Below are 21941 nucleotides of genomic sequence, written 5' to 3' on the forward strand. Positions count from 1 at the left end.
ATGAGCTGATCAGGGGCGTCGCACCCGTGGGGGATGTGGGTGTTTTAACACCCACACTTTTCGAGGTGAGACGGTTCAACACCCACACTTTTTCTGCCGTTTATCCGCAGTTTTGCACAAACGCCTCACTACAGTCGCTCAGTTTCTCTGGCCGCTCTAGTCTGTGCTCGCTGCAGCTGCCTCCTCTCCCCAGTGGCGGTTCTAGACCAGTTTTAATAGGGGGGCCAGGTTGGGGCCGGCTTTTTTGTGGGGGGGCAAATACAACCCGGGAAAAAACACAAATCCCTCATTCAGACAAGGGATAAATGGGACTTAAAACAGTATTTACAATTTCAACAATTTTGATTGGGTAGTAAACTGCTGAGACACTATTTCTGCCTTTCCCTTCAGTACAAAATCATTGCAGGAAATCTGTCATTGTATTATTGATGCAGACTCCCTGTCAGGGGGGGCCACAGGGGGGTCCAGACTTAGAGTTACGGGGGCACTGGCCACAATCCGAAATGCCCCGAAGGGTGAAGGAAGCGCGCGTTCACAAAAAACTCGCCCCCGAGCTGTTGTGCTCGTACTACAGAGGCACTGTGGAGGGAGCTATGGTTCAAAACTGACTTTTTTTTAGCGAGTTTTATCTGAGGATCATGTATTGTAGACGTGAAATCCAAATTTCATGATTGTCAAGTTATATTTTCAAACTGGGACGACAGCACATATGTTTGTGTTTTTATGTCTTTATTAACACAACCAACTACTGTTATTTCTATTAATAAAAAATATTATACTTCTGAGAGATTTTTCATTTTGAATATTATAAACTTTTGGAACAAAATGTGCTCCTTCATTTATAGGCAAATATAAATCGCTATTTTATCATATTTGTCTTAAATCCAGTTCCATGATAGCAGGTAAAGCACATCCTGACACCTTGGAATATTACTGTCAGATACTGTTCCCCCTCTGTTCAGTATGAAAGGAGGCTCACACATCTTTCAAATTCACACTCCTGACTTCTTTCCCCACAACAGGTAAGTCCCGTGATTTTCAGGCTGATATCATTAAATTTGACCATTTAAACAGGGGGAACGCATCCTGACAGCTTGGAATATTACTGTCAGATACTGTTCCCCCTCTGTTCAGTATGAAAGGAGGCTCACACATATTTCAAATTCACACTCCTGACTTCTTTCCCCACAACAGGTAAGTCCTGTGATTTTCAGGCTGATATCATTAAATTTGACCATTTAAACAGGGGGAACGCATCCTGACAGCTTGGAATATTACTGTCACATACTGTTCCCCCTCTGTTCAGCATTGTGACCCAGCTGGATCTTCTGCTGTTGACTTGTTTTTTCGCCTCCTGGCCATCATTTGAGGAGGGAGGGAGGTAGATACTTTACTTACCCTGAAGGAATTCTAGACATCCAGAAGCAGCCCACAACTGACAACAACAAACCTAATCTAACAACATTCACCACACAGAAAACACATGGAGACGGATCAGAATATATTAAGTATTTTTAATGAGGCACATCCAGCCGTTGTCAGCATGAAAGGAACGATACAATGTAGTTTACGTAGTTTATGTAGTTGTCTATGCTTAGATTTGCCTTTGTGGGGCCAAGAAAAGGATCTGAGCTTCTGTCAGGCACAGATGCATTCATTCTCTCCCTTAACATTGACCAGAAGGAGTGTATTAAATGCCCGATACACAGATCTTTATTTAAAAGACAGTGATAAACAGCTGCTCAGGACCGGGTGTTAAAAGTGGTCTGAGTAAACAGGGTCCACAAACATTGTTAAATGAAAAGCACTGGAGATGGAGAGGTGCTCAAATATAATGCCGATGTACAGGGACCAGAATTTTGTGCTACGCCCCTGATGATAAACCTGATAATGCTCCAATAAAAAAACGGAAAAAAAGATGCAAACAAAGGTTTTTTTTACATACAGGGCTCCTCCTCTCCCTCTCTTGTCTCCTTCTAACAAAACCACAGGTTCAGCCATGTTTCTGATGTAAGAGATTACAAAGTTTATGAGGATAACATTCAACGCGGTGATGATATATGAGTGAGTACACAGTTAATGACACAGGGCCCAGCACTGAGCACAAACTACTACAGAAATTATTACAGAGGTTAATTCAAAGATCTAAATACTTGACAAGATACAAGACGAACATATTTGGGTTCAGCCCTTGGGTGCTGCGACATCTGTTCGGAGTGTCGAGGATGAATTCTTTCTTCTTTGGATTTTTTTTCGTTAATCTTGTACAAATAAGTGTTGCGACTGTAACCTTGCTCTTCTATTACTAAGGTATCTGACCCAACAGTACATCGTGTTCTGTTAAAAGTGTAATAAAATGGAATGACACCTTCAAAGTGCCGTCAGAAACAGAAACAGGAGTGTTGATGAAGGTTCACAGTCATCCAGGTGGTGGTCATTCTTAGAGTGTGTACCACGCTTTGTTGCTTACTGGCGTCAGTTTATTCTGCAGCTTTAAATTGAACTGCTCCCTCAGAATTTGCTCTATCTCATCATCTGTGACCTCCCTCATGTCCATGACATCAACACCCTCCTCAGGTTTGTAGGTGACCTCGCTGTAGGTCCAACCGATGAGGGCTTTGAATCCGGTCGGCGTTTGCAGAGAGAGGATGGACTTGTTGGTGAACAGCGACGCGGGATCCGTCTGGAGTTTGTCGCTCACTTCCCAGAAGTGATCCACCTCGCGAGGCACCAGCGTGAAGCAGTAGATCATCTTTGTTAGGTTCCTGTTCACCAGACTGATATTGGCACGCTCTGGATTGAGAACATGTGGCTCTCTGCCCGTCTTCTCCAGCACCCACTTGTCCCCCTGATCTATGACACGAAAGACACCCGCTGCCTGAGGTTGGTCCTTTCCAGAGATGAGCTCCAGGGGCTCCCGAATTTGGGAGGACACCCCAAAGCTTACATCTGCTATATAAGCCTTTCCGTCGATGACGATCTTGTTGATCAGATGAGAGTCAAGGGGAATAAACTCATTGAGGACACTGTTGAACACTCTGGAGCTCAGCGTGGTCGTATCGAAGCCCATTTCTCTCAGCACCCAGCCAAAGAGGTAGTTGTTCTCGAGACACCACCCGCCGCGCTTGTTCCTCACTATCTTGTTGAAAATGACCTCGAGGTCCATGACGATCCTCTCACCGCAGTGGATGCCGAGGTTTTCAAATGGCACCGACAGGATGTGCTGCCTGTGGACGGACTTCAGGGTCGCAAAGTCCAGTTTGTCGTAAGAGCCGTGGAAGCCGATTCTCTTGAAGTATTCCTCCAAATTCATCTTGTCTGGAAAACACAAGAGATCCCAGGAAGTTACATCACTTTCTAACCAAAATGGAATGTAACTAAGCACATGTACTCGAGCACTGTATGTACAGATTCAATATTTGTACTCTACTTTGTTTGATAACTTTAGTTACTAGTTACTCTGCATATTGCATCCTGCAGCAGAGTCAAAGTAGCACATTTTTAAATTAATTACATTTATTGCCAATCGGATATTTATTGAAAAAATTGAATATTTAATCCAATAATCAACCAAACCCTAGTAAACAGGTTATAAACAAATGTATGATTAAGTACATTTAATATCAAACTTCAATTCAAGTATCAAACTGTCATAACATATGAACTTAAAGGACACAAAGTTTCACATAATTTTGGAGTCATGTAAAACTAAATGCCTTAAAGCTGAAACTTGTCACAGATAATCAGGCAGCCAGTTATCTGTAGTTATATCAGCTTTTTACACACAACACCATTAAAGAAAACACAACCATGTGCAGACAGTTGTGTGCAGTTACTTAACGTGCAGAACAAGATCTTATCTTTCTTTTTGTGTGAGAGAAAACTGCAGTCTGAAGTTTAAAATGGCTTGCATCTGACATGTTGATGAAAACCATACTCCTATCTTCTTATCAATAGGCTGCTGATCTTTGTCCCTGCGCGAGTTAATATTTTTTGTCTCACATCTGCTGTAAACACTTGAGAAAAGTGAAAGCAGAGCCAGGTGCCTCGCCCCGCAGCGTCTCAAATTCTCCCACTCGACAGTTTTCCGCAGCCTTTAATTCCCTGATCTCCTCTCGGATCACCTGCAGCAGCCTTTAAACAGCCTCTTACCTTTAAACTGGGATGTCTGCTGCAGCTTTCTGTTCTTCTTCTTCTTCTTCTTTGTCGTCTTCCTCTTCTTGTTATAAGCAGCTGGTAGTAAACCGTGACGTTGTTGCAGTCTGTGCTCGGGTTTTGCCACTAGGGGTGCTCTCACCAGCTCCCCACACAGTCTGTGTCACTGTGATAAAATGTACTGCGGTCAAATCAGCAGCACATTGTTTTTGCAGTGCGCGAATATACAAACATTTAAGGTAATCGCAATGAACCTGCTCCGAGGAGCTGCAGGTACTGACTGTGGGTCAGACTGCAGTTTCACAATCAGACCCATGAAACACGCATTTTACACAAGTAGTTCAAGATTCATACACTACTGAACTTAGTACTTCCTAAACTACCTACATATATATTAACATAAAGTACTTTTACTGTGTATTTTTCGAGTAATCCTTTGTCTAAATACTTAACAGAGAACAAGAGTACATATATTTCAACCAAATCTGATGTGGAATAAAAATGTTATTTTCATAAGTAGTCCAAGACTCATATACTACTGAACTTAGTACTTCCTAGACTACTTGCATGAATAATATGAAGTACTTCTACTGTGTACTTTTCGAGTAATACTTTGTCAGAAAGCTTACCAGAGAACAAGATTAAGTAGGCCTATATTTCGCCCAACGTTGAAGTGGAATAAAAAACGTATTTTCCATAAGTAGTCCAAGATTCATATACTGCAGAACTTAGTACTTTCTAACTACTATGAAGTACTTTCACTGTGTAATATGAAGTACTTTTTGAGTAATACTTTATAAAAAATCTTTAACAGAGAACATTAATAAGTCTATTTCGCCCAACTTTGATGTGGAATAAAAAAAAACGTGCTTTACATAAGTAGTAAAAAATTATTATCTTTGTCAGTTTTGCAATGACCAGAAATGACGATGCATTCAGGTGCCCTCTCAGACAATAGGAGATGGGAGATGTCAAACCTGGGGGGACTGTGTCAAGCAGGCGCCACCTACTGGACATTAGGGTCGATGTACTTTTCTTTGTTAGTGCAATTTAGGCCGCTCTCATGTCAGAGGGTCCCAACACAAACATAATGTGATAAAATATTAGAAACATTTTCTTATGTATGACTGATCAGAATATTATGTCACTGACCTCCTTATGCAATTCCCAGGGATCATGATTGACTCAGAAGCAGAATCAGAACTCCTTTATTGGTCCTGCAAACAGGAATATTTGTGCGTCACAGCAGCCTAAGGACATTTCAATTTAACAATAAAGAACAATAATAGTAAAAAATAAACAATATAATAAAAAAGTAAGGAATAGAAATATGTACAAGTGCCCCGCCCCTTTGTATTACATCATCCCCATAAAGTCATCCTTCACATTTAATTTATTAATTTTAATGTAAAAGTACAGAACAGAAATCTACAGAAAGTGTCCTAATTACCTAAATTCACCTGATTACAATATCAAAGTAATGTAACTTGATTAATTTCATTAGTTTGGAATTAATAACAAATAAAGACCAGAGAAATGAAATATCAATAAGAGAATTACATTTTTAATCCAATTAAGAATTGTTTTGTTTGGTTCTTAATTGGTTTTATTACTACCTACTTAATTTTCATTTTGCCTTCAATGACAAGACAGAGTGAGACAATATCCAGAAACAGGATAATACAGAAGGACCTGGACCGGGACTCGAACCCAGGAACCCAGGGTGAAGATAAAAACTCCATACACTGGACACCAGCTCTATCAATTGAGATAAACACCATTCAACAGGGATTTCATCCTCAGGTTAATTCCACGTAAACCACGCAATATCTGTCCCGCCCACAGACTCTCTGACGAATCCAGGTTAATGCGCGCCAAAAGAGGCGGTCTCATCCGTTTCCCGCGTGAAGTAAATGCATTTCCCTCCAAAACTTAAGATGCCAATATAAACTGCTGAGGGATCTTCACTCTTGTCTCTTCTCTGAGGACACGAACACGGTGAGTAAACTGTTCTGTATGATTCTGCTGTATGTGTACAGTTACCTGCCCAGTACAGTTGTATTCATAATCCTGTCTTTATTACATGAATAATGTGCAGTTAATTAAATGTAGGTCACTATTTCAAAACACGTCGGTAGGTTCGGTGAAGTCGGCATGAAGTTTTTGAAAATGTACTTATTATTTTGAACGGTATGAAAGCTGGTTAGCTAATGTTTGCTGGTCAGTTTAAGTGAGCGGTTATGTTATGCTAGCTTACGTTAGCAGACTTCAGAGTTGTTGGAAATGCACTGCACGGTTTGGGAAACATGTTAGCAGCAACTCAGCTGCGTTTATTAACGCGTACTGACACTATAGCGAGCTTATAAAGACGTCTTAATCATTTAATCGTCGTGTTTTTACAGACAGGTTTGCGTGTTAGCTAACGTGTGTGTCTGTTGGAGAGTGTTAGCATGACGCCATTATCGTGCTGTGTAATGTTAGCTTGTTAATACTAGCATCATTACAGCCGAATATCTGAGTACAGCACAGTTAGCCAACAGACTCCATGTGTTGTGTGTAATAATTTCTCCGTATGTTAGTAGTCAGCATCTAGAAGGTCATTTTGAGCAGCTAAAGTAGTTTATACACACAATTAGCAGCCTCATTGTAGCCTGTGCAGAATGTATTCAGTGTGTTTGTCTCAGTTGTGGTTTAATGTGTTATTTTAACACTGCACTGACTGACTACCTGTGTGCCAAAAGATAGACTTTAAAATCATACTACTCGTGTATAAAGCACTAAGTCTTCTCGGGACTTCAGACATTTGGTTTACTTTTGGTTTACCTTTAAAAACCACATTTATGAAATCAGATTATAATACATTTTACAGTGCAGAGTGATGTGAGACTCTTGAGGTGTTCTCATGCCCATGGTTACAGGCTGCTATATCATTCTTTATTATAAAATGATAATCCTGTAAGAAATCCCCTTTTTACTGGATGTGTCTTTAATCTGATCTTCTCTTTTTTTGTTACGATCAGAATACACACACACACATGCAATTAGTCACCATGCTATATTAAAGTACTTCCTCCTCTCTCCAGGTGAACAGTGGGACTTGTCTTCAGCTTCAAGTGGAACAGCTCTGACCTGTATGGTGATCAGACCCGGAGAGGAGAGACACCTGGTCTAACAAGGTCAGTGCAATGGAGGTGCAAAAATTAAAGGCAGAAAGTGTGAGATTTGTCAGTTGCTGTTAATTAATACTCTAGGATCGGTAAATGATTCTAGAGGATAGTCAAGTCTCATTCACAGGTCGCTGAATACCGACAGTTTGGGTTGGCAGAAGCCACGACAGTGTCACTGTTGGGACACCAGTCTCTCTCCCTCTTTTTCTGTTTGTCTTTTAAGACAGCTAATTAAAAGGGAAACAAATTTAAAATTAAAGAAGGAAGTAAAAGTAGTATTTTAAATGGCTTTTACTAAGTGCTATATTGTTGGCAACTGACGTTGTTTCAGTTCAACATGTTAAATGGGTTTGGTTTACCGAGAGGAAATATAAACAGTGTTTAGAACGACTGCATTTATTTGAGTGCATTTATATATAATATAAATCAGATAATTATATTTTATTCAACATATATATCTACACTGTTCAGCCACAAGATTAAAACAACTGACAAGTGAAGTGAGCATTGATCATGTTGTTACAATGAAATGTTCTGCTGGGAAACTTTGAGTTCTGTCATTTCTGTGGAGCCTCTTTGACAAACACCACCCACCCAAACACCGTTGTAGACCAACTGCACCTCCTCATGGCAAAGAACCCAAGGTGTCAAACTGGCCTCCTCATTCTCCAGATCCCAATCCAGTTGAGCATCTATTGGATGCGTCAGAACCAACTACCATCCATGTTGGGGCCCCCGTGGATCGTTCTTGGCTCAGACTGCATCCAGTGGAAGCTCAGTTGGATTGAGATCTGGGGAATCTGGAGGCCATGTTGACACCTTGAGCTCTTTCCCACGTTCCTCGGGTCGTTCCTGAGCAGTTTTTGCAGCGTTGCAGGCGCGTTGTCCTGCTGGGGGGGCACTGCCATCAAGGAGTGCTGCTGCCATGAGGGGGTGTACTCGGTCTGCAGCTGTGTTTGGGTGACTGGTGTTTGTCAAAGAGACATCCACATGAATGCTAGGACTCATGGTTTCACAACCGAACATGGCATTGGAACACAATAATCACTGTTATTTATTTCACCTGTCACCGGTTCTAATGTTGTGGCTCTCAGTGTATACACATCTTAAATGCTTTTTACAGATACACTCAAAACCTCCCAAAAAGGACTAAAAATCTTAACAATGACACACAAAATAACCCTAAATACACATAAAAACTTTCACAAATTAACAAAAAACTTCCATAAATACACACAAACCCCCCACAAATACACACAAAATCCCCACAAAGATTCTCAAAACCTCCAGTGACACAAAAAATAACCATAAATACACACAAAAACTCCACAAAACTTCACAAATTCACAAAACACTTCCATAAATATACACAAAACCTCCACAATGACACAAAAAACCTCCACTAATACACACAAAATTCCCACAAAGAGACTCAAATCCTCCACAATGACACACAAAATAACCATAAATACACACAAAACTTCACTAAAAACTTCCACAAATACACAAAACCTCCACAATGACACACAAAACCTCTACAATGACACACAAAACCTCCACGAAGAGACTCAAAACCTCAACAAATACGCATAAAACCACCACAAATACACACAAAATCTCCACAAAGAGACTCAAAACCCCCACAATGACACACAAAATCTCTACAAACCTCCACAATTTCACTGAAAACTTCCACAAATACACAAACCTCCCCAAATATAGACAAACCTCCACAAATTAAAAAAAAACAAAACTTTCACAAATCCCCACAAAACCTGCACAAAGAGACGTGAAACTACCACTGCTCTTCTTTCTCATCTTGCAGGTGACGGACGGTTGAAAGGGCGAATCACCAAGACAAACAAGATGAGCCAAGCAATGGAGACGAGCCGCCACAGGAGCCTGAAGGGAAAGTGTGAGCATCTGTCACCTGGACTTTACGAGGGGGATCAAACATGGCTGATATATCTGCAGAGTGCTGATGGTCACTGTTCGTTTCTCCAGAACGAGAGCAGCCAGGAGCTGAAAGTGTGGGCAGAGGAACCGGTTGCTGAGGACGAGTTGGACGACAATTTCTTGAATCGAATCCTGATTTCCTGTAATCAAGTTTTGTGGACTGACATGTTGCCTGATTGGTGCTCAGCCCAGGACAGGAAGGCTCTGCAGCCGGTGATCCATCCATCCACAGAGCATCAGTGACAGAGGAGAGGTGAGGTGTCTGCTCAGAGCTCAAAGAATACTGAAAGAGACTAAAGGAAATAGAAGTAACCGCTGACGTAGACTCCCAAACATCCTCAACAAAATAGACTGCTTTGGTTTCTGTCCGTCTGTGATGAAGCATTAAATGAGTCAAACTTATTTTACAAGCCTGGTGTTGTCAAATGTTTCCTATCAGATCAGTAGGAAATGTTGTGCTGCTCGCAAACAGACTCACACTCTCGGCTGCATAGACTTCAAACAGCAAGAGCGCCACCCGAGGGTCAGTCTAATATCCATGGCTGTTGGACATTTTGTCCCCCTCTCTCTCTCACAGACAGACCACAAGTGTCACAGAAAATAGTAATAAATGATTTTACTATTTGTACAATAAATATTCGAATTAATAAATTATTTATCAGTCGAAAATAAAGTAAATCACAAAGTTTTCAATATCTTTATTTAAGGATTTTGACAAATTATTACTCAAAGTACACAGTAAAAGAACTTCATATTATTCATGCAAGTAATCTAGCAGGTACTTAGTTCAGCAGAAAATGAATCTTGGACTACTTATGGAAACAATGTTTTTTTGTTTGTTTTTTTTCTCACGTCGTCCTTTCCTTCGAAATCCGGAAGGATACCTACATGATACCTTTAGTTTATTACCAGGAATAATTACTGTAAAAGTCTCGTATGTTTCATGGGTCTGATTGTGAGACTGCAGTCTGACCCACAGTCTCTACCAGCAGCTACTCAAAGCAGTTTCATTACTATTACCGTAAATGTTAGTGCATTTGCGCACTGAAAAAAAGGTGTGGCTGATTTGACCAAGCAAACGAGAACCATGGCTGGCTTGATCGCAGTATAAAATGTCCCGTTTCTTTTTTTTTTTTTAACACCCTGTTACAACAGATTAAACGACAGTATGACAGCAGGGGTGATTCACATGTTGCCTGAGTGGTCAGTGAGCTTTACAGAGTCTAATCAGACACTCTGACTGGGTATTATAGGCTTTGCAGTTCCTATTTTTTTTTTTTTGTAGTATGTGTCTTTGTTCAATGGGTACTGTACGGTGGCCCCGAAGGTCCAAGCAACAACATTCTAGAAAACACAGCAGCTTACTTTGAGCAGATTGTTTCCACAGCAGTGACACTGCATCTGACTTATATACAGTAAACAGAAACATTTTACATAAATAAATAATAAAATCAAAATTCTAACTTTTTTCTGAAATAAAAAACAAAATAACAAAATAAAATCAGCATTCAACGTTTTTTTAATCTAATAAATGCATAAATGAATTAAAAAGTCAGAATTCTAACTTTTTTCTCAAATAAAAAGAACTTAAAAATGAATAAAAAAAGTTAAGTCAGAATTCTAACTTTCCCCCCATTGAATAAATAAATGAATAAAGTCTGAATTTTGAACTAACTTTTTTCTTTAATGTATGCATAAAATAAAGTCGAAATTCTAATTTTTTTTTTTAATTATTAACTAAATACATAAATAAATAAAGTCATCTTAAATAAATAAAAATCTTTTTCTCAAATTAAAAACTAACAAACTAAAGTAAACATTTTTTCTCTAATGAATGAATAAATAAATTGCTGAGGCATGTTGAAATTGGCCCACTTGTTTATTTCTGTTGTGAATTTCAGCTCACACTGTAACGTTTAAGGCTCGCCCTTCATATTACAGGTGTCCGTATGTGAATGAACATAGACTGACATGCTGCATGAATGTGTGTGTTTGTTTGGCTGTGATAAATCCGTCAGTGGCTTCATGCAGCTCAACACATGTTACATTTCGGTGCTCCACCCACCTGATAAAGATAGAAGTGAACAAGTGTGACGACTGATATCAGACGAAAACAAAAAATAAAAAAATACACACAGTACATTCAGGAGAAGACTGAAGGTAAGACAAAATGATAATTCAAAAAAATATATATGTATGAAATAATGATAGTAATTGTAACATTAAGCTGTCTTCTACAAATTCTCTCATGTTAAATAGAGACAACAAAAAAACTCTAGGTGCTTTGTATCATGTATTGAAAGAGAAAAGAAACTTAGATTTGTGTTGAATTTTAATCAAACCATCATTAATGGTTGTTTATTAATCATTGCCTGAATTAACTCTCTGGACCATAAACTACTTATTATGCCTATTTATTTATTTATTTATTTTGTTGGCAATGCATGTTGAACTAGAAAGTGAAAGTAAAATTCATGACAGACTGCACTGCCCCAAGGGGCCCCCGAAACTCCAAGCTCACTGCATCTCAATGTGTTTTGCTAAATGTTTAAATTTCAGTTCGTTACATGAAGTCTGACGATCACTCTGTTTTCTTAGCTGCACACCAAATACATGACTTAGAAATAAATGTGCTTATATTAAGTGTGGACTGAATTGACACTCAGTTGTTGAGGCACTCTGGGAAACGTTAGTCATTTAAAATAAAAACAACTCCATTTGGAAATGCGGGTTGTAAAATGACACAAGGTACAAAACAAGTTTCAGTGAGTGTTAAACTGAAAGGGGTGTTTGAATGGTTTTCTGGGGTTAATCTAATGAGCTCTTCTTCTGGTCTGAACCAAAGTTTTTTAGTGAGTTATTCCGATTGTTAGGTAAGACACCTCAGTAGAGTTAACTGTCCTCTCTTTCCTATCATGCCAGTGTCCCAAAGCAGCGATGGCTCAACGAGTGAATGATGTCATTCATCTCTGCTGTGAAATAGCAGATCAGCCCGAGTTCAAGAACACCTGGAAAAACATAGCAAAAGGAATGACGATAACAGCTGCAGCAGCAGGAGCAGGCGGACTTCTCTTAGGACCTCCAGGGTTTTTTGTTTGTAAGAACTGCTGATTCTGCCCCCTGTGTTCCTGAAGAAAACATTACAGCAAATAGTTGGTTTGATAATTGATCAATGTGCTGAACCTGTAACTCTTTATCTTTACTCCTCTCTGCACCAGGTGGAGCAGCGGGCGGTCTCCTATCCTGGTATATGACCAGTGGGCAGTTCAAGCCTCTGCCTCAGATCCTGATGGAGTTGCCACAGGCTGAGAAACAGAAGCTCTATGACGACGTTGTGGTCGTCTTAGACAACCTGGCCTGGACGGACGCAGCCCAGCTCATCGCTGTTGTGATGAGCAACGCCGGCATTCAGGAGAAGGTCACTGATGTGTTGCAAAACTACATCAAAAAGAATATCTGAGAGGAGCTCCGGTATCAGGACGGACTTTCCAGGACAGTCCAGGCCAGCCATTAATTTTTCAGCACTCGTATCATTAATCATAATGGACACCATATCTGTAGCTGCGGGGAGTATGAGCTCCTCCATTATTGTTTGTGGCTTCTTACATTTTGCAATTCTTTATGTCCCCTGTATGATGCGAGTTGTGCTTTGCTGCTCACCGATGCTGTTGTTTCTACTCCAAATATCTTTTCAGTTCATTGAGCCTCATACTGTCAGCTGCCAGAGTTTTCATGCACAAAACACAAACAGGTCTGTCCTCTCCTGCCACATTCACTGTGAATCCAAGGGAAAGATATGCGTCGTCATACTTTCTGAATTTGGGCTTTGGCGGTTGGTCATCATCACCGTTGCCCAACTAGTCAGCTGATTTTCTTTTCACTGTTGAAAAGTATCTGTCCCTTGTGCCTCTCTTCTTCTGTCTCTCTCTCTCTTTCTCTCTCTCAATTTCAATTCAACAAGCTTTGTTGGCATGACTGTGTTTTACAATACTGCCAAAGTGTTAGGACTACAGAACAATACATAGCTAATTAATAATTAATAAAATTTTAAAAAATAAAAATAAAAAAGGAAAGTGTGTGTGTGTGCGTGCACATGTGTGTGTGCATGTGTGTGTTAGTATCATATGAAGGTAATAATTACAGAACAATAGTCAGCTAATTAACGATATACCAATGTGCAGGTAAGAACCCAATCAGGAGCAGCTGACACATGTGGAGGAGATCATGTCAGGTGGTGTTGTGCAGCTTTTCTCTTCTCCTGTGGCAGGCACTCACATATTTTGCTGCATTTTGCTGAACAAGTAGTAGAAGTGGTGAAGTTTATTGGAAAGAGAGGACTGAGCTACAGAGGACAGCAGTCTAAGGCAACATACACTCTAGATGACCACAACATTGACCACGGCAACTTTCTAGAGCTCATCATTCTTCTTGGGAAATATGATGCATGTCTGAAGGACATGCGGTGGGTTGCGGTGCTGCCGTAACATTTGTGTCCAAATCCACTGTGAACACTGTCATTTCTACAGTGCAGTGGCTAGTTCAGGAGACCATTGCAAAAGAGGTTGCTGAAGTGGGATGTTTTCTGTACAAATAGACACAACCCAGGACATCCCATCCCATGAGCAGTGCTCTGTAATTCTGAGATATATTACAGATGCAATTCAGAAAAGGCTACTTGCTGTGGTCAAGTGTGAGGCATCCACTGGCCAATATTTTGTCCAGATCCTGACAGATGTGATGGACTTCAGTCAAGTGGACTAGAATTCTTAACTGCACACAGGATGGTAATGTCAACTCAAGATGTAATGAAGAACATGGCAAGAGATTTTAAGTTAGTTAAGCAAGCTGCTGATACCTTCATCCAGTGGGCAAATACACAACTTGAGTTGGTGGCAGCACTTCCACAGAAAAGAAAGAGGAAAAGGAAGATGATGGCTGATGAAATGACAAGTGATGAGAGTCTCACAGATGCAAACAGTGCCTATGAAGTTGAGGTCCATAACCAGATTATGGATGCAATCACAGAGAGCATCCACAGGCGTTTTCAGACCCATGGTACACTCTATGCCGACTTGGCTCTTCTTGATCCGAGAAACTTTGCTTAAGTGTTATCAGATGCTCTGCCTGATTCTGCATTTCAAGAACTTAGCAAATACTTGCTCAGGTTTGACAGCAGAGCAACAGCTGTCAGTTTGCAGTCTGAGTTAAAGTGTCTGGCAGCTCAGTGGCCACGGCTTAAAATGTCTGCACTTGAAGAGTACATAGTCAGGATGGTAGGGGATGGACAAAGTTTCTCTGTTCTCAAACACATCAAAAGTCGAATAAGGAGCACACAGTCACAAGAACACCTGGAAGCATTCATGCTCATGAGCACAGAGAAAGACATCCTCATGTCCCTTGACAATGACTTGGTCATAGACAGAGTTGCAGGAAACAGCGACCTGTTGAAGAAACTCCTTATCCCCCAACAGTAACATGCCACATGTAATTGCTGGTTTGGTTTTTTAAGGTTAGTATTCAACCTTCATGTCTTTGAGCATTCAAATGAATCTGTATATTTACAGCCTCTTTACATTGTGATTCATCATAACTCATACTATGTGTGGTGTGTTTCAGATACCTGTTTTGTATTGATTCCGCCAGAGGGACAGCAGTGAAATGAGACCTTCATTTCTACTTTCTTTTTCAGGTTAGGCTGGAATACTATGCTCTATAGTGTCATGAGTCATAATTAAAGTGTTGTGACACCTGTGCCAGGCGTTGATGACTTTCCACATACCAATTGTTGTCGGCCAGCCTGTTTTGTAGTCCCAGTCCGTAGCCACAGCGAATAAAAGCATCAACGCCATGATGTTACTTCGTCTTCCCGGAATCATGTCAAAGCGGTGAGGTCTGTCGCTCTTCTTCGCTCATTATTTTGTATGAAATGTTCATATTACACTGACAGTAGATTAATTATTTGTCAAATCTGTTGCTGTGATATTTCAGTGAATCTCTCACTCAGTTTTTGAAAAACAATGATATGACGTTAGTATGGTGAGGTTGTCAGTGGCTATTTGACTGGTTAGTGTGCTTGCCTATGGTCTGGCCAAGTTGGGTTTTATTCCTAGCTATCAGTCAGAAATATTTTGAAAGCAGTTTTACTTTATAGATCAGTAATATATGGGACATATGCAGTTACTATTCAAGTTCGGGAAGTTCTGTTATCAATGTTACATGTAATTAAAAAGTTGTTTTTACATTAAGAAATGGTTTTATAAGTGTCAACTCTGACTCTATGTCAACTCTGTTTGTTTAGGGTTTTGCTTTTAAAATGATCATAAGATCTGTATTTATTGTTAAAAAAATCTGAAGCTGTGTCATGTCTAACATTCCTATCACAGGACATTTCAAAGCATTTAATACATTTTAAATGCTATGTTAAGTTAAAATGCCCACTGTCTTGGCAACTTTTCAGTTGAACGTGTTGATTGTTTTACTCCAAAACAAAAAGTCTCAGTCTTATTAGACTAAAAGTTGAATTAATGGATGTAGAGAAAAAAGTAATCATAAGGAAAACAGGGGTTTAAATTGTAGTAGATATCTTGATTAGATATATTTGCCCCAATTTGTCTCTAACAGTGTTGACAGATGTTTCAGTTTCTACAGTGTTTTTCAAATTAAATAGTTAAGATCTTACATGCTTAAGATCAGCAAACACTGAACCTGTTAACTTTAAAGTGTGTTCTATGAGATCAAAAAAAGTTTCATAAAAAAAATCAATCCTATTTTTAGTTTTCTTCCATACTTGAAAATGTATATGTAATTCTGGAATTGCCAATTTGAGGGGGGATGCCGTCCCCCTTTCAGATTGTAGATTGTTCCTTTTTGTTGTTATTTTTAAGTGTGTCTGTTAGATTTCCTGACACCAGCTGTTTTATCCCCTGTTTGAGCGCACTCTGCTGGACACACTATGTCATTACACCAATTTCAAATTACCCCAAGCATGTTTTTCTGCATTTACACTTTTTAAATACAAGGTTTTCATGTTGAACTTGAAAAGTGAAAGTAACATTCATGACAGACTGTGAGGTCCCCAAGGGCCCCCCGAAACTCCAGGCTCTATGCATCTCAATGTGTATAGCAAAAAGTCTGCTGAACACTGTTTTCTTAGTTGCACACCAAATGCTTGACTTAGAAATAAATGTGCTTATATCCAGCGTGGACTGAATTGACACTTGGTTGTTGAGGCACTCTGGGACACATTGGTGTTTTAAAATAGAAACAGTTCCATTTGGAAATGCGGGTTGTAAAATGACACAAGGTACAAAACAAGTTTCAGTGAGCGTTGAACTGAAAGGGTGTTTGAATGGTTTTCTAGAGTCAATCTAATGAGCTAACATGTCACTTCTACCTCATACTGTTTCATATTTATCACGGTCAATTAAGTGCTTCCGTCATTATATGAGGACATGTGTAAGTCTTTATCGTCACTGTCACCGCTGTGTCCTCAGCCTCATCTGTGAGAATGCTCAGCACAGAAAATAACTCCTGTGATGCAACAGTCAGGCAAAGTTTAGTCTTCTTCTGGTCTGAACCAAAGTTTTTAAATGAGCCGTTGTGATTGTTAGGTAAGACACTACAGTGGAGTTGACTGTCCTCTCTTTCCTATCATGCCAGTGTCTCAAAGCAGCGATGGATCAACGAGTGAATGATGTCATTCATCTCTGCCGTGAAATAGCAAATCAGCCCGAGTTCAAGAACACCTGGAAAGAAGTAGTAACAGGTTCGTCGATAACAGCAGCAGGAGCTGCAGCCGGCGGTCTTCTCTTAGGACCTCTAGGGTTTCCTGTTGGTAAGAATTACTGATTCTGCCCTCTGTGTTCCTGAAGATGACATTACAGCAAATAGTTAATTTGATAATTGATCAATGTGCTGAACCTGTAACTGATTCTTTATCTTTACTCCTCTCTGCACCAGGTGGAGCAGCGGGCGGTCTCCTATCCTGGTTGATGACCAGGGGGAAGTTCAAGTCTCTGCCTCAGATCCTGATGGAGTTGCCACAGGCTGAGAAACAGAAGCTCTATGACAACGTTGTGGCTGTCTTAGACAACCTGACCTGGAAGAACGCAGCCCAGCTTGACGAAGTTGTGATGGGCAACGCCGACCTTAGGGAGAGGGTCACTGATGTGTTGCAAAACTACATCAAAAAGAATGTCTGAGAGGAGCTCCAGTATCAGGACGGTCTTTCCAAAACACATTTTATTTTTGTACTTCATAAGAAAGTCGTCACAGAAACCTACCTATGTAACGTAAAAGTGTTTCAATAAATGTTTTGTTTGACAATCTGATATCGGATTTGTTCAGATTTTGTGCCTGTAAAGTCATTTATCCCTCTGCTGATGAATTACAAGTAAAATAAACATTAGGAGATGTTGTTCTTGTGACTAATTATTCACTTATTAAGTTGTTAGGGTTGTTACAATGCTCATTTTGATAAATGCAAACATATCTGTAAGCAAAGAATCGCTGCTACAAGGTAAGTCCTCACAATTTCTGTATGAATTGACCAAGAAGTGATGCCTTGATTTGGTTTTAAAGAGTTTTAAACAGTTGCTGTGTATTTTGTATATATTGTATATATTGTAGTCGTATTTCTCATAAGGAGTTTACGTTCAATGAAGACAACCAGCCACTAGAGGGCGTCACTCAACCAGGACTGAGTGTTCTGGAGCAGTGAGGCCTGTGTTAAACATTTTAAAAATACACTGCAGGATTTGAAAGTTGAGTTGTATTTAAAAACGTGGAATAAATTTACTGTATACTGCACCAGAAATATACAGCCACAGAAATATACATTAGTAGATTTAAGCCATTTTTGTGTTTTTTTCTATAATATTGTTATCATTTCTGCAATATTGCTTTTCATATATTGTGTTCTCTATAATGTTGTGTTTATATAATTTTGTTGTGTTAATATTGCTTTTTATGTTGTGTTCTGTAATGTTCTGTTTTCTATAATGTTCTTGTATTTCTGTAATGCTGTTGTGTTTTGACCCCCAGGGCCACCATACAACAGTGACCAAATACAAAATGTTACCACTTGAATTTTTATTTTTTATTTTTTTTAATCTCTTACTGCATGAATTGCACGTCGGACAACTTGCAGACAACACAACAAGCGAAAAACGTACCTAAAAGTTAAATCCGGTAACAACTTTCAAAATAAAATACTTATTGGCGAAAACGAGAAATTAGAACGCATGCAATGACAAATGCGTCATGATAAAACTGAAATCACGTGCTCAATTAACTGTTTGAAAGCTGTAAATGTCAAAGTATGATTTTTATAGCCAACATCAAAATGCTTCACTGTGTCATACTTTTATTGTGAAAGGAAGATCACCCCACTTCCTCTGTTTTTCCGCCTCTTTGAAAGCCCCGCCCACTCGACGCAGCCGCCTCAGCTCGAACGTTCCGAGGCTCGTCCAATTGCAGAGCGATATACGGCATTTTTTTGCGTAGCTTACGTAACGAAAAGCACGTACAGCACCGAGCAAGGAAGTGGACACCGGTGCTGACTCGCTTTAGTTCTGAATGAGTGATATTCGACAGATATTCTCGTTTTTCTCGCCGACCGTTTGTTGAGGTTGGTACCGACAGTGCAGCCGTGTTAAGCTAGCTCAGAACCGGATGTGGTTGTAGCTACTGTTAGCATTGGACCTGGAGGCATTGTTTGACGCATGGCATTGAATTACTGAGTGTTTGAGTGTGTAATTAAACCTGTGATGCATTATGTCACCTTGTCAACGTTTAAATGATATTAATGCATGTATATAAACTGTCAAGTGCTCAAGTACAAGGCTGCAGGTCAGGTAATATTAACTTGACTGTGTGATTTTGACATAATGATTGTGTGTGAACTTTTCTAAACATTGTTTGTGTTTCTTTTCTTTTTAGATTCGCCCTCCTGCAATGGAAAAAGCACGCACAGACACGTTTTTGATAACTGGGGGATGTGGCTATTTTGGTTATCGGTAGGAACCAATTATTAATTATTACACAATAACCTACACAATGACACAATAACCACACACACCTGGAATATAAAAAACAAACAAACAAAACAGCTGACCAGTTTTCAGATCATGGAAAAAGCAAAAATGTCCTGGAGGGTTATTTAACCCCCCCCCCAAAACTACACAATACACTGTGGTTTAAGTAGCATACTGTATTGTATTGTAAAAATTTAGATTTCTCTTTAAAGGAAAGCAGTTAGTTGTTGTTTTAAGAGTCTCATCTTTCTTTTGTATATTTATTTTACTTTAAATCTTTATGAAAGCAACACTTCCAGCGACCGTCGCTTACTGGTGTTCAGACATGTGTGTAGTTCCCAAGAGGAAACGGGCATTAGTGTCTGTTGTAGCAGCTAGATCATCACCCATAAATGTCCTGGAAAATTATCTCTAGAAACGAGTGGGAACCCTGAATAATACATAAAATGTACATTTCTACAGTCAGTAAAATCCCACAGTAATGATTTTAGTCTTGTGGTGTCACACTGCTCTGCCACAACCAGGTGGCGTCATCACACCAGATATTTCTGTCCAATTTGATGTTTGGCTGCCACACGACTGGTGGATTTGAATGTAGAAATGCATGCAGTTATTGTAGATTTTTGTCATAGATTTGGTATTTCAAATTGTTGAAATTGAAGGCTTTTAAATGGTTTCCTGCAGACTAATTCATATTTAATTTCCCCTGCAGCCTGGCGTGCTCCCTGCGTGAAAAAGGAGCCAAAATCATCCTGTTCGACACGATCCCTCCAAACCAAGAAGTGCCAGAGGACGTTGTGTTTGTTCAAGGAGATGTACGTGAATATGCGCACGTTGAGAGGGCCGTCGCTGGCGTGGACTGTGTATTCCACATCGCCTCCTATGGCATGTCTGGAAGGGAGCAGCTGAACCGGCACCTAATCGAGGCGGTGAACGTTCAAGGCACCCAGAACGTCCTGAAGGCCTGCGTCGAACATGGAGTGTCCAGGCTGGTTTACACCAGCACCTTCAACGTGGTGTTCGGAGGCCAAGAGATAGTGAACGGTGATGAAAGCCTCCCTTATCTTCCTCTCCACCTTCACCCTGACCACTACTCCAGAACAAAGTCCATGGCTGAGATGGCAGTGCTGAAAGCTAACGGCACTGCGCTGCACGATGGCTCCGGGGTGCTGAGAAGCTGCGCACTGCGTCCTGCAGGAATCTACGGGCCTGGTGAGCAGAGGCACCTGCCCAGGATCGTCGGCTACATAGAGAAGGGGATCTTCAGGTTTGTGTACGGTGACGCCAGCAGCCTGGTGGAGTTTGTCCATGTGGACAACCTGGTGTCAGCACACGTGCTCGCTGCAGAGGCCCTGACCGCAGAGCAGCAGCACCGCTCTGCCGGCCAGCCTTACTTCATCTCAGATGGCAGGCCTGTTAACAATTTTGAATTCTTCAGACCTCTGGTAGAGGGTTTGGGCTATCCTTTCCCCAAGGTACGCCTTCCTGTGTCTCTCATTTACTTTTTTGCCTTCCTGACAGAAATGATTCACCACCTCATCGGGCCCTTTTATAACTTCCAGCCATTGCTGACGCGTACAGAAGTGTATAAAACTGGTGTGACGCATTACTTCAGCATGGCAAAAGCTAAGACGGAGCTCGGGTACGAGCCCCAGGAGTTCAACCTGGATGAGGTTGTACAGTGGTTCAGGAGCCGAGGCCACGGGAAGAAATCTCACAGATCCTACCTCAGTCGATTGATACTAGACATCCTGTGTGTTGCTGCCTTTGTTGCCGTGGCTCTCTCTTTTCTTCCCCTTGTTGGCGGTTGATTGGGAGCGAAAGCGGAAAAAAAATCATTCTGATATTTTCCAAGTGCCAGACATGAGATTGTATCAAGACTGGTTCAGAATTAAGAAATACCTTGTTAATCCCTCAGGGGGAGGAAATCAATGTTTTCCCTGTTTTATACAGTTTACACTTACATAGAAATACTGACAGATGCTGGGGACGACATATAGCGGTGCTCCTCAAACAATTAGGGGTTTGGTGCCTTGCTCAGGGGGCATAGGAGTGCGTAGGAGGTAGACACAACCCTCCACAACACTCTCCATACTGTGGTTTTGAAGTGGCCACCCTCCTGTTCCCAAACCAGGTCCCCAAAGACCACCATTGTTTACAAGCACATGAACAGGTTCTTCAGATATTAATAAGCTCTCAAGCAGCTGTCTGCAGACTGACTGTGACACCCCATCACATGTGATCATAATCATACAACCTCTGTACCGTAACGTCTTAATTTTACATCCTATTAGTTTCTGTCACTTTCAGAGATTATATGTCAAACACTACCTCTTTTTTTTTTTCTCCACATTTCTTAAAACTCAAAGATTGCAAATAACCTTAAAAAGTGTCTTTTTCTTTTAAAAAAAAAAATGCTGTTGTTGATGTGAAATGTTCTGAAAATGACAAATAAAAACCCTTTGAGAGGAAAATGTGGTTTGTTTTGACTCCTGACCTGGAATAAATGTTGACTTTGAAGGTTTTTATCGGGGTGGATCAATAAACTGTCCGTAGCCTGGTTTGTTACAGCAGTAACGCCACTTTAAAGTTAACCTTGGCCTCCATTTGTGTCCATACAATCATTTCA

General features: G+C 40.4%; 4 protein-coding genes across 6 annotated transcripts; 3 read left to right on the top strand and 1 right to left on the bottom strand.

Moving 5' to 3' along the window:
- Positions 1–1494: 1494 nt before the first annotated feature.
- LOC115580798 (arylamine N-acetyltransferase, pineal gland isozyme NAT-10) lies at positions 1495–4299 on the bottom strand. The gene is made up of 2 exons (XM_030415454.1): positions 4153–4299; positions 1495–3318 (listed from the first exon to the last, which is right to left on the bottom strand). The coding sequence occupies exon 2, from the start codon at positions 3311–3313 to the stop codon at positions 2441–2443; it is 873 nt and encodes a 290-aa protein (XP_030271314.1). The 5' UTR covers positions 3314–3318; positions 4153–4299; the 3' UTR covers positions 1495–2440.
- A 2974-nt stretch (positions 4300–7273) lies between these two features.
- On the top strand, positions 7274–17695 carry LOC115580800 (protein C19orf12 homolog). 3 transcript variants are annotated; one of them, XM_030415456.1, is made up of 4 exons: positions 7274–7331; positions 9148–9237; positions 16938–17112; positions 17238–17695. In XM_030415456.1, exons 3-4 carry the CDS (start codon positions 16953–16955, stop codon positions 17477–17479), a joined length of 402 nt encoding a protein of 133 aa, XP_030271316.1. In that variant the 5' UTR covers positions 7274–7331; positions 9148–9237; positions 16938–16952; the 3' UTR covers positions 17480–17695. The 3 variants fall into 3 exon arrangements, 2 of the variants coding, with proteins under 2 accessions (XP_030271316.1, XP_030271317.1); XR_003983930.1 differs by lacking the exons at positions 16938–17112; positions 17238–17695 and adding an exon at positions 9327–9530; XM_030415457.1 differs by lacking the exons at positions 7274–7331; positions 9148–9237 and having other exon boundaries at positions 16553–17112.
- Positions 11318–13355, top strand: LOC115580799 (protein C19orf12 homolog). The gene is made up of 3 exons (XM_030415455.1): positions 11318–11438; positions 12201–12375; positions 12497–13355. The coding sequence occupies exons 2-3, from the start codon at positions 12216–12218 to the stop codon at positions 12736–12738; spliced, it is 402 nt and encodes a 133-aa protein (XP_030271315.1). The 5' UTR covers positions 11318–11438; positions 12201–12215; the 3' UTR covers positions 12739–13355.
- Positions 17696–18705: 1010 nt separating the features above from the next.
- On the top strand, positions 18706–21786 carry sdr42e1 (short chain dehydrogenase/reductase family 42E, member 1). Its single transcript, XM_030415453.1, has 3 exons — positions 18706–18906; positions 19218–19294; positions 20025–21786. The coding sequence occupies exons 2-3, from the start codon at positions 19233–19235 to the stop codon at positions 21121–21123; spliced, it is 1161 nt and encodes a 386-aa protein (XP_030271313.1). The 5' UTR covers positions 18706–18906; positions 19218–19232; the 3' UTR covers positions 21124–21786.
- Positions 21787–21941: the final 155 nt, after the last annotated feature.

Source organism: Sparus aurata, chromosome 4 (assembly GCF_900880675.1).
Source record: "Sparus aurata chromosome 4, fSpaAur1.1, whole genome shotgun sequence".
Lineage (NCBI taxonomy): Eukaryota > Metazoa > Chordata > Actinopteri > Spariformes > Sparidae > Sparus > Sparus aurata.

Bases quoted from the DNA above. Each gene is read 5' to 3' on its own strand.
- LOC115580798 (XM_030415454.1), bottom strand. From the start codon at position 3,313: ATGAATTTGGAGGAATACTTCAAGAGAATCGGCTTCCACGGCTCTTAC.
- LOC115580799 (XM_030415455.1), top strand. From the start codon at position 12,216: ATGGCTCAACGAGTGAATGATGTCATTCATCTCTGCTGTGAAATAGCA. The intron at 12,376-12,496 runs GTAAGAACTGCT...TCTCTGCACCAG, and splicing joins ACCTCCAGGGTTTTTTGTTT to GTGGAGCAGCGGGCGGTCTC.
- LOC115580800 (XM_030415456.1), top strand. From the start codon at position 16,953: ATGGATCAACGAGTGAATGATGTCATTCATCTCTGCCGTGAAATAGCA. The intron at 17,113-17,237 runs GTAAGAATTACT...TCTCTGCACCAG, and splicing joins ACCTCTAGGGTTTCCTGTTG to GTGGAGCAGCGGGCGGTCTC.
- sdr42e1 (XM_030415453.1), top strand. From the start codon at position 19,233: ATGGAAAAAGCACGCACAGACACGTTTTTGATAACTGGGGGATGTGGC. The intron at 19,295-20,024 runs GTAGGAACCAAT...TTTCCCCTGCAG, and splicing joins TGTGGCTATTTTGGTTATCG to CCTGGCGTGCTCCCTGCGTG.